Below are 11,658 nucleotides of genomic sequence, written 5' to 3'. Positions count from 1 at the left end.
TCTGACGTTGTGTTCACGGTGTGTGATGAAGTTGTAATTACTGTAGCAGTCGGTGTACTCATGTTACCTGCCGTGGTCTGTGTTGCTGGTGTTTTCTGTGCAGTGAGTGTCGGTGTGCGATTGCCAGGTGTCGTGGTTATTTGTGATGTAGTGTTTGTTAGAGCAGTCGCCTGAGATGGGTGACTTGTGCTCTCATTTGTTGCGGCTGTACTTCCTGTGAATGTCTCATTGTCTCGGGTTGTGCTGGTGAAAGGAGTCGTGTTTCTGGTCAAATTTGAGATAACAGTAGAGTTAGGTGAAGGTACCATTGTTGTTCCGTTTGTCATGTTTGACCTGGGGGTTGGTATTATAGGTCTGATAGTAGTGATATTCTCCGCTTGTACCACAGCAATAGAAAGAGCCAGAAGGCAACAAGCCAGACCAGCAGAGATGGTATCCATGACTATTAAGTCCTGTAATGGTAAACAAAACATGAGCACTTCCAGAAACAGTGTAAAATGTGTTTAAACCGTAAGCCTGTGAAAACAACATCTTAAACATGGTGGTTGACCTTTAATAACTAGGTCATATCTACTACATTAATCAATATAATCCAGCAAAGATCAGACACATTCAAACACATAATGGCATACCAACTCTTATTTTATTTAAATATAATCATTTCTAATCTCCCTCTTACTCTGTGTAAAAAACTAAGGTCAAATCTTGATCAAGGAAGTAAATGTAAGATCCGTCTCACCTTGTTTTGTCGGTGTCAGTGAAAACAAACTGGGCTCACTTCACTGGCAGTGAGTCTGCCTCCATGCTACGGCTGACTCCACTTCCTGTAAACCTTGTGCAGCTCGTGTGGATTTGCTGGCGCAGTGGCAGGTGAAAGTGGGCAGGTCAGTGCTTTGTAACCTTCCTCCATTGTATGTTGCCAAGGAGACAAATGACACGTTTATTATCCTGACCAAAGCTCACTCTGTGTTTTCCTTATTGCTCAGGTCAAACACTTTTTACAGCCCTGAGTAGAACAGAAACTGCAGAATACATGTAGTTTTCTTAGTTTCACTGTCATATATACTCACTCTACATACAGAGGTCATACACTCACTGGGGTTTTCTGTATGCTTGTGTACAAGGGTTTATCAAATCTTTAATAAGGAGTAGGCAGTTACTAAAAAAGTTCACAATTCCCCCCCCCCAAAAAAATAACCAGCCACTTAACAAATACAAACACATGGCCATGTCATCTTACATTTTGTAGTATATCAAACAGTGTTTCATTGTGCCTTTGTCAGCAGGACATGAAGGAGGACAATGTTCAGGTAGAGAACATAGAGCTAGCAGACACTGTGAAAGAGAACAATTGAACAAAGGGCAATGAAAGTAAAGTGAACACATCACTGCTTAACAGGAAATGAGAGCCGCTCTGTCATCGTGAGATCAAATATGAGGTGACTGTGTGTGATCTCAAAGCCTATTGTTCTGATGAATGCTAAAACTGCAGAAATGTCCTGGTTTAACTCTTTTTTTTCTATTATTAAAATCACCTCAGTAGGGTAGTAACATCCAAATACAGATTTGGATTTTCTTTATGTTCTTAAAGCTCAATTTAAGACAAGTTGTCAAGCTCTTTCTCAATGTAAAATATACATAATGTTTTATTGAAATTCAAGAAACATGTTTAAAACACATCAACATAAATACACGGTAATGGAAGATTTGTAAAAACAATTGTTTCCACAAATGTAATGCACAGGGGATCAAGCAGCAAAACAATTTAGTCTTGTCATTGTCATGTTTATAAAAATAATTATTTTAAAATCTCTCCTTTCAGTAAATATGTATGAATGCAGCAGTGTCACAGTTTGGTGGCTCTTTCAGGATCTTTGCTTTTCATTTCAAAGTCTGTGAATGTTGGGTTGTCAGCCACCGTATTAAAGTCTTTTGCAGACTTTTCTGTGACTTCTGATACCTGTAATGGAGTGAGAACAAACTATTATTAACAAGTGACAAAATATACACATCTGTATTTCATATATCTTTACTTTGTTACTTGTTATATAACAAAGGGGTTATTCTCCTACCTTTGATTTACCACAGCAGCTGAAGCTAAACAGGTCACTCGCCTTCACAAACAGATCAGGGTTCTTTTCATCTTGCTTACATCCACCTAAACACAAATGGAAACATATTCCCATAACAGTTCTAATTGTAGATTTACATTATACTGTTAAATATTTCACCAACACAAGAATGTGTATTTGGAGGTATTGGTAAAGGAGATGTCTCACCTGTGGCCATGCTCACCAGCAGACCAACCACCATCGTGGTGAGCGTACCCAGGAGACAGAAGTAGAGGTAGGACAGAGAGTACCAGGAGTCTGCCAGAGGCGGCCTCACACTGAAACACAGAGGACATGATTACATTATGTCCTCATTCTATTCTGCACTTCTTATGCCAACATTAATGACACATTTCTTCTGATGGCATACTGCATGAACCTCGTTTGCAACTATCGTTTATCCTTATTATCGAATATTCGACTTTTAATAGTTTTGTCAAACGTGCAGTCCAAATTCCTAACATATTTTAATAAACAATAATATAAAACAGAAACATCCGCAAATTATCCCTTTAAGAAACTGGAACATGTGAAAAGTTGCCATTTTTCAAATGCCCTGAGGAATTAATAGCTTGTTGAAATAGTTGATTTTCTCTCAATTGACGTATTAATAAAGCAAGTAACTGCTGCTCAAGTATATATATAAATGTAGACTGAGTTTCTTTGGATATAGTCTCTATCAATGTGCATTTTGTATTTCCGAAATTATTTTTGAAAAGCATCAAAACCCTGTATAAAAATCCATTTCTGAAATGTAGTCCAGAAAAGCGGTGGGTTCAGCATATATTATCAAGTTTAATGATATGTATTAATATACTGATAAAGCATTCAAGCACTCCCTCTGGGAGCATTCATCCTTGACAACAGCTAAATAATTTAATTTTGTATTTATATATGTTTAGAGTTTTTACTTTTGGTAATAAACTGGCAAATTGAAGTCTTTGCGGGTCAGATATGAAGCTTGGAAACATTTCTATAATTGGTATACATTTGCAAAATGAAAATGCTAATGTTGTTTTGGCTCTGCTCATGTCATGTGAGTGGCAGCAGACGCCCCTGAGTGTCATGAATAACTCACTGGGGCTGTGAGGTCAGAGTCACGGGACTGGTCCATGGAGCTGGGGTTGTGACGTTTTGACTCATTGTGCTGTTGCAGCCCACAGTGGAGACTGGGAGAGGGTTTGTCTTTTCAGCTGTGGGGGGGTAGATCTGGCTTCCAATCCCCACCCACAGAGTCAACACCAGGCCAATGATCATTCCCACGAGCCCGCCCTGCAAAGTAAACATGGTGCAGTCAAATACCTCCTGGATGCGTCACATTCAAAAAGAATGCTAGTGTAAAAGGAAATACTCACTATTGAATTTGATGTGCGGAATAGCATGCCTAATAGGTAAAGACCAAGAAGAGGCCCGCTGATCATGCCAAATATGGACAGAGCTGCCTGTGAAAAGAAAACGATCAGAAGGCTTGTAGTTCATGGTGTTCAGCTCTTGGTGGGGCAGTAGAGCAATACATGAGTGCATGGTGTGAGTGCATGGTGTTCACCTGCAAAATGCTTCCCATGGCTGATGCAACTCCAGCCATCCCAATGCACACGGCACCAAAGAAAACACCTGGGAGGTGTTCAAATCAGCATTGTTAAGATCAAAGAAAGGATCTAAACACTGCTTTCAGAGACAAATGTTTTTTTTATAATTTAGCGGTTTTTGGACTCAATGTATTTTGAATGTTGTCTTGTATTTCCAGGGTATCTGTTCTTGAAAAGTCATAAAAAGCGTTGAATTTAGTTAATAATGTCAGTTCATAGGCGTTGATGTTATTTAAAAAGTAATTCCACATATGATTTTGGGCTGTCAGGAGACGTTACACATAAATTACATTAGGAAGGAAACACATTGTCATATAAAGGGTACGTGTCAGTTTGAGCTAAATTAATGTGTGGTCAATCCATTCATCACTAGTTTTTTTTTTTTTTTTAATCATTAACACTTGGTTATGTAACCTGTATTAAATGTATCCTATGGGTAACTAATAAATGGTTTATCTTCCAAGTAATTAACTAATAAAGGGCTTAACTTCAAAGTAATAATGGAAACCACAACTTTGATCCTCCCAAGTTGACCTACGTGTTCCAACCTTTGCAGGGTTTGTTCAGCCAATTGAGGTATATCCACTGTTTGTACATTGAGCTTTGCAAAATCCGCTTCTAGAAGCTTTTCTCCAATGGTTTCATTTATTTTATTACCACCTGGTCATGTCATAACTTGAACAGTGCAACTGGAAACAATTATATTTATTTGGAAGAATAACATAAGATAATGGTTATCTCTGTAACTACTATCTTATGAGCTTCAAGGAGTCACTGTAAGATAATTACTGCGGTATTGATGGTCAGAACTGACTATCTCTTTAGATAATGACATATGTAAGGTTGTATAGCAAAACTGTCTTCATAAAACATTTTCTTGGGAGTAGTTTAGTCTTTATCACACTTTTTCTGATACTTGCTCATTTTTGTGCTGACGTGAAAGCATATTGAACTTACTGAGGCCCATGTTCATCCAGGAAACTTGCTTCTCTGTGAGGTTTTTGAACACTGGAAGAATAAAGTCCTCCACAGTGACAGCAACAAGAGCATTAATGCTTGAAGACACTGTGCTGAAAAATATACAACAGTTAGCTTTTAGTCTTTTAGAATAGAACAGGATGACTTATGCATTTAGATGGCCATTTAGGTTACAGGTAGGATTAGTCTCGGATAGCATGCAGACGGTCGTTTCGTGCGTCATGCGTGCATAAAATGACTAGAACCCAACAATGACTTTCTCATTCGTCAGAAAAACAATGACATGGAGTTAGGAAGAAACATAACCCAGGTACTGCCAGCTCATTTTGACTCATCATTGTATCTTATCTACAAGATCCTTTCCTTATTCCTTAGAAAAACTATAACAAATGTTCCACGTTTGTCTCAGGCCTCACCTAAGGGTACCACTGTATGCAGCAGCCACAAACAAGCCAGGGATTCCAGGGTAGGCTGCCAGGATATCCATCACAAGGTACGGCAGCATCTGGTGTCCAAAGAAGAGCCATTTTACAGTTAACAGTAATGCTTTGTGACACACAGCATGATGACCATGAGATGATGAGACTATAACAGCTGTGGTTACCTGGTCAGGTGTGCCTATGTCACCGTTTTCAAGTGGGTCACAGTTCTTGTAAATGGAGAACATGGTGAGGCCGGAAAACACAGCCAGACTCACAGTTAGCCACAGGCCCACCAGGTTCACATACAAAGACCTGGGATGTTAAAGAAGACGCGTCAGTGCTCAAACCTTTGCTCACATCTAACAACATACTTTTGGCATTGCAGGAACGCTCACATCTTGGCATGTCGCAAGGATTTGCAGGAGATGTAGCGTTGCACCTGGGACTGATTGATGGAGTAGATGGACACCCACATGACGCTGCCACCGACTACGATAGTCCAGAAAGTGTGTCGCTTCAGAGGGTCCGGGTCAAAGCTAAAAGTCAAAAACATGTGTAAGGTTTGATTGTTTGGGGACATCAACAGCACAAACATCTGGTAAAGAAAGGTCTTTTAAATCAACACTGAGAAAAAAGTTGAATTTAATGAAATGTTTTATGTCAACAAATTACTAATAATTGTATTAGGTAAGTTAAAAGCAATAATATTAAGTTTGAATAAAAACAGTATATTGTTGCTTTCAGCTAACCCAATAGGCATAATACAGTCAACGTTTCTGTTTTTCCAGTGAATAAACAGAAATGATTGATATTTAATCAACAGTTTCCAGAGAACCTTCCTTTCGTGTATACACAAGCAGTTTAGTCACAGGAGACAATTACCGGAGTTAATCAAATTGTTTTTTCTGTCACTGCAGTCTAATTGATCTGATTATGGAAGCCCCGCCCATCTGACATCATAATCTGTTCAAAACAAACCAACAACAAATACTATCCTCCACAACTCTGCTGGTGTACTTACTCAAACGCATCTAGTCGGCCTCCTTTGCCAGCATCTTCCCAAATATTGGTCAGGCCTCCCTGCAGAACGGCTCCTCGAGCTATAACCGCCACAAACCCTGCCAGCATGATCACCATCTGCATTACGTCCGTCCAGATCACTGCTTTCAGACCGCCCTGAAACAAATCCAAGTTCCTGTCAGCTTATCATTTCCAAGTAATGTTGAAGATCTTTCCAATGTAGTGCTAGTTGAGGCTTCATGCTGTGAATTTCAAATGTGTACAATTATAAATCAACTTTGACAACTTTAGTTTCACAAGCAGATCTGACGGTGTAATTAACCGCACACCTAAATAGGTGTGTGCAATCTGTACAAATAAGTTTATTTTTAAACATTTCTTCTTTTTTTTTTTGCACTTTTATTGTCATTACATAGTACAGGTACTATGTAACGACATAGTTCGTCTGCATTTGACCCATCCTAGTGTTAGGAGCAGTCTAACAATGCAGATCATGTATTTACTATTACTACTACTATTTACTACAATAAATACTATATGAAATGCAGCATACTGACCAAAGTGCAGTAGACGATGCACACTGCTCCTGTGGCCACCAGCACTCCCCATAGATCCAGCCCTGTGACTGAGTAACCACAGAAAAACTCCTTTATGATTTCAGAACAAATGCATTGAGACATAACACCATGAGACATTTCAGTTAATCCGAGCCGCTCTCACAACCTCCTTAAAATGTTGTATTTAAAAGGAAAACACATACTCAGCTTTTTTAGTTTTAGGTTAAATCTGTGTTGAAGTTAAACATGAGACAGAGAAACCATCTGTCCTATCTGTCAGTATTGAACAGTATAAACTCTGTTTTCAGGCCAAATCAAATCTAACACAGGTTACCTCTGGACGACTGAAGAACTCTTTATTCATAACTGCTGCAGCAGACTTACTTTGATTTAGTGCAAGAGCTGGGGCGTAGATGACCATGCCGGTGTACAGGATCTGAACAAAAGTGCTCCCATTAGCTGATTAGTTGGAAACACATCAAACGTGATTCATATTCATTTTGAAATTGGTATCAAGAATACATTTTACATGAAACAAAACAGGTGCTTTTCACCATGTTACATTTTTCATGTTATTTTGAATGATCTAAATGCATAGCAACCATGAATATGTTTGAACAGCATGTTTTAGTTACCGTCTGAGCAATGTACATTGTTGTCCCAAGTAGACGAACGGGCCGGCTGAAGCGCAGCTCCAGGTACTAGAAATGGAAGGAAAACAGACAGTCATACTTCAGTAAACTGTTCATTTGGTTTATATATCCATATTTAAAAAATATGCAAATTGTTTTTTATTTGTTTTCCACTCCAATGTCTGCCCAATTATCGGAGGAACTGCTTTTATGGCAGATTTTGTACAGCAATGGATAACAGTAAAACCCTTTAAACAAGCTACAGCCATGTTGCGAAATAAAGTGCAGCCACATTAACTTGTAAAAGTGCCCATCAATAAAGCATGCATGCTCCAATTATTGTTATATTCCAAGGTATTTGGTGCCAGCTTTTGTAATATTTTAATCATTTCCGTACCTCATAGGCACTGGTGATTGCCAATCTGTAGAATAGTGGGACAAAGACTTCAGCGGTGATAACAGACATGATGGCATAGGAGAAGCCGAAGAGCCAGAAGGCAGCTCCAAAGCGGTAGGCCTCAGCCGGTGTGCCGATGACCGTGATGCCAGACATAAAGCTGGCAGTGAGCGACATGGCAACAGGCACAGCTGTCATTTGTCGTCCACCAAGCAAAAACTCAGAACTGCTGGTCTCCTTGCGGCTTCGAATGGCCTGAAAAAGGCCAACGCCGGCTGAAACCAAAATAGTTCCCGCAAACACCACATAATCCCACACGGAGAAAGTGGACACTGGACCACCTGCACCAGTCATGGTTAGTTTAGCAGCTTTCACCAACGCTTCTCTCTGAACTCTTGTTATGAATGCTTCTGAATTATTTGTTGTTTCTAACGTTGAAGGATCTTCACTTTAATTTAGCCTGAAACTGTCTTAAGCTCCAGTTGTACACAAACCAAAACATAAGTAGAAGTCAGAGAAAGCCAACTGTGTCAAATGTGAGACAGGTGTAAATAAACTGCACTCATCCTTAAAATGTCCTTTCAACAAAGAATAGAAAAATCCAGAGTTTGAGGCGTTAGTCCAACGCTGTTTTCCACTTTGTAATCTAACTATCAGAGTTGCTCCAGCTGAGAGTAGAGGTATAAGACACTTTAACCACTCTTCATCTCCCGCAGGTGTTTTAGCCACTCTGAAGTTTTCTGCAGACTATAAAGATTAGTTTAGTTAATAATCCATCAAGGACACATTGTACTCAAGTCAGCCTTCCAGTGATTGTAAAAGGTGGTGCTCCTGGGGGTTGTGCTGATGGCAGACAAGATACTTTCTATTGGAATGACAAAAAGAATGCACCAGAGACTTTAACTACCCTTGACAATCATTAAACAAAAATAAGGAAATCCATGCAGCTTTGGCTCAAGTGAACATACCGACTTGTCAGTAGCTCGAAGCCTCTATCTCTGACGTTTAGAGATAAACTGCAATGTCTACTGCTGCAGTTTTCATTTGACTTACTGTACTAGGACAAAAGATTAGATAACCCTCCTCTGAATGTGTTTTACCCATGTTTATAACAAATGTGGACTGTGCCGTTTGTGAAAGTCTTGCATAAACTTTGCTGACTGGTGTGGATTTTTGGAACCACCAATGCATGAAGCATAATTTCCACATGCACATTGACAGAAGTGCTGAGACACGTTATCTAGTTCAAAACGTGTTTTTTTTCTCTAGTTAATTTTTATCCAAATGAGGGACAGATTAGGTTTGTAACTCTGGTTAACATGTAAATGTGCTTTAGAAAATAAGCATCCTTCCAAGAATGTATGCTTTTAGGCATTTTGTGACATCTAGTGGACACTGAACAAGCCCATGATCTTCAGTTCATTTAGAATCAATTTTCTTTGTTGTTTTTACATAAACTTTGATCATTCAAATAATTATTAATTCATGTCACTCAACTAATGGACTAAACACTAAGTCCTGTCTGTTCGTCACAGATAGAAGATAACTGCTACCTTGGATACGAAAAAGTTTGCATAAATACTGTTCATGAGGGATGTTCAAACTCACAATCATCAGGTCCTGCATCTCTGGAGCAGGTGACTCTCACATGCAAAAAGGAGCAAATCATAATGAAGATACTACGCTTTATGTCCTTGCTGATCTCTCGTTGACAATGTGTGTCTTTATATTTCCTTTCCTTGCAGATCCCAAGTTTATTTGGGAAATAAATCCCTTTGCTTGACATGGAGAGTGCAGTGTTCACCAGCTGGCTCCTTTTCCTGATGTTCAGCCCAGCTGTTCCCATGTGTTTACCCACAGACTTCACCCTGTATGTGGAACAGCCAGAGTGTGGCTACTGTGTGGCGATCAACACAACCATCTGCATGGGATTCTGCTACTCAAAGGTATGTCTGACGTAGATTCTCATTCATTTCTTCAGCTGGAAAAATAAAGATTGTCATATAGGAAAGTGATTGATGCAAAGGTTCATTGTTTCATCATGGCCAATAAAAATGATTAACTGTGAATGGTTTAAAATTGTAAATCCACTTTAAACATTTTTTTGTTTTCAGTCAAAACACATTTCCGTTTGATCATTAACCAGTGTAAATAGAAGGTAGTATTTAAGGAAATAAAAAAACACAAAAGGGTCAGAAACAAATGAAAAACAAACAGATTTACTTGTAGTATTTTCAAATGTAGTTTTAATGTAACTGAATATGTTTCATAATAACATTTAAATGTGTTCAATGTGCAAAGTCCTTAGGGAAAGGAACAGTCAAATAAAAAACAAACATATTTAAAACATAGGTGATCTTTTACAAAGACTGTAACATTTAACCAACAAACTTGTTGCATTATTTATTTACCTAGAAAAGTGTACATTAATCAACAATTCAGTTTCAACCTCAATGTAAATATGTCTGTTGGCTATTGATCAAGGGGCCTAAGGGGGCCTTGACCTCAACCCTGACAAAGAGACAGAGCCACAGCTGGATTTATCCAATTTTAAGATACAAATCAACAAAAAGTTGTTTGTTTCCAAGGATTTGAAATGTATAATGAGTTGATGATGTGTTTGTGTACTGTACGTTGAGCAGGACAGTAACCTGAAGCACCCACTCCGCACACGCTTCCTGATCCAGCGAGGCTGTACCTATGACAAGGTGGAATACCGTGCGGCCGTACTGCCCGGCTGCCCCGTGGACTCCAACCCCGTCTTCACCTACCCCGTGGCCCTCAGCTGCCACTGTGGGGCCTGCAGGACGGACAGCAATGAGTGCATACAGAGGGCCGGCCCTGACAGAGCTCGCTGTACCAAACCAGTGAGAAGTCTCTACCCGTACCCTGGCCAGAGAAACTACATGATCCCTTTCTGATTCTCCTGGTATCAGCTTATCTCTTTTTACTGTTCAAACGACCCAGCAGCTGCATGAGTCATGAATGTTTTTAGATGAAACAAACACCATCCTTTAGTTGGTGATGGATACAGAGTTATCTATACTGTCTGTTCTGGTACCTATTGTTCCGACTGTTTATTGTGTCTTTGTTGCCAAGCGTGCCTGTGCTGCAGCCCTGCTACTCACTTTACAATGCGGGGTTGATCCTGTCGCACATTTTAGTCAGCGTCATTTTTTATCCTCCTGTACCCTTGTGTGTGAGTGTGTGTGTGTGTGTGACTCCCAGACGTATTATGTTTACTCTGAGAGGGATACTCTGAATTCAACTCAATTAAAGCTCACGTCTCTAAATAGCTCTCTGACTAAGCTGTGTTTGACTTAATCACATCCTGTACAGAGCACAACAGTAGCTTCCACATCACAATCACAAGGCCATGACGCTCCACAATGTCACCTCAGGATACTATATTTGCCACATCCGTCATTCTGAAGGCACATGATCGTTAACTCACCTCTTCCTACCAAATGGATTATCAGTGAGCATGGTGGTCCACAAAGATAAGGCAGAAGAATTGCCAATCTCCAAAATGACAGTATGACAATTGTCTTTACCAATTTGTTGATTAGATAATATGTTTACATTAATAATAGTACAGCATCAATGTGTTGTTTCCTGTTGTCACAGTGAATTCTGGAGGGAGACAGCTGGAGCTTATTAATAGCACAGTAGTTCAAAGGTGAAACTGACTATGAAGTCCATCATGTGGAACTCTGTTACATTGCTCTTTCCTCACCTTAGGTTATATTCATCTCACTTCTGTATGTACAACATTCCTCCGTCAGTGTACATTTAATTTGCTTATTCAAGTGTCTCTTTGTTGACTTAAGAGCTATCTTGTAAGGCTCAGATTCTAACTGTACGTATCAGAGCATTATACTGTAAGTGTTATTCATTGGTGTTGCAGCTCTATAGCAGCTTTTCAGATATTGAGATATTTAATAAAATATCA

The 11,658-nt window shown here is 39.4% G+C and overlaps 2 protein-coding genes across 6 annotated transcripts; one reads left to right on the top strand and one right to left on the bottom strand.

Moving 5' to 3' along the window:
* The first annotated feature begins 768 nt into the window (after positions 1-768).
* On the top strand, positions 769-11,073 carry tshba (thyroid stimulating hormone subunit beta a). 4 transcript variants are annotated; one of them, XM_079682522.1, is made up of 3 exons: positions 769-884; positions 9,452-9,652; positions 10,349-11,073. In XM_079682522.1, the coding sequence occupies exons 2-3, from the start codon at positions 9,491-9,493 to the stop codon at positions 10,625-10,627; spliced, it is 441 nt and encodes a 146-aa protein (XP_079538648.1). In that variant the 5' UTR covers positions 769-884; positions 9,452-9,490; the 3' UTR covers positions 10,628-11,073. The 4 variants fall into 4 exon arrangements, with proteins under 4 accessions (XP_079538648.1, XP_079538647.1, XP_079538649.1 ...); XM_079682521.1 differs by lacking the exon at positions 769-884 and adding an exon at positions 5,523-5,655; XM_079682523.1 differs by lacking the exon at positions 769-884 and adding an exon at positions 5,637-5,698.
* Positions 1,619-8,535, bottom strand: slc5a8l (solute carrier family 5 member 8, like). 2 transcript variants are annotated; one of them, XM_079682518.1, is made up of 15 exons: positions 7,707-8,535; positions 7,313-7,378; positions 7,062-7,113; positions 6,678-6,745; positions 6,122-6,276; positions 5,496-5,636; positions 5,283-5,412; positions 5,095-5,183; positions 4,658-4,770; positions 3,658-3,725; positions 3,467-3,553; positions 3,190-3,383; positions 2,280-2,389; positions 2,073-2,158; positions 1,619-1,960 (listed from the first exon to the last, which is right to left on the bottom strand). In XM_079682518.1, the coding sequence occupies exons 1-15, from the start codon at positions 8,058-8,060 to the stop codon at positions 1,847-1,849; spliced, it is 1,827 nt and encodes a 608-aa protein (XP_079538644.1). In that variant the 5' UTR covers positions 8,061-8,535; the 3' UTR covers positions 1,619-1,846. The 2 variants fall into 2 exon arrangements, with proteins under 2 accessions (XP_079538644.1, XP_079538645.1); XM_079682519.1 differs by having other exon boundaries at positions 3,196-3,383; positions 7,707-8,533.
* Positions 11,074-11,658: the final 585 nt, after the last annotated feature.

The sequence above is a fragment of the Notothenia rossii genome, assembly GCF_949606895.1.
Source record: "Notothenia rossii genome assembly, chromosome: 5".
NCBI lineage: Eukaryota > Metazoa > Chordata > Actinopteri > Perciformes > Nototheniidae > Notothenia > Notothenia rossii.
This window is presented reverse-complemented; position numbering and strand designations above follow the sequence as displayed.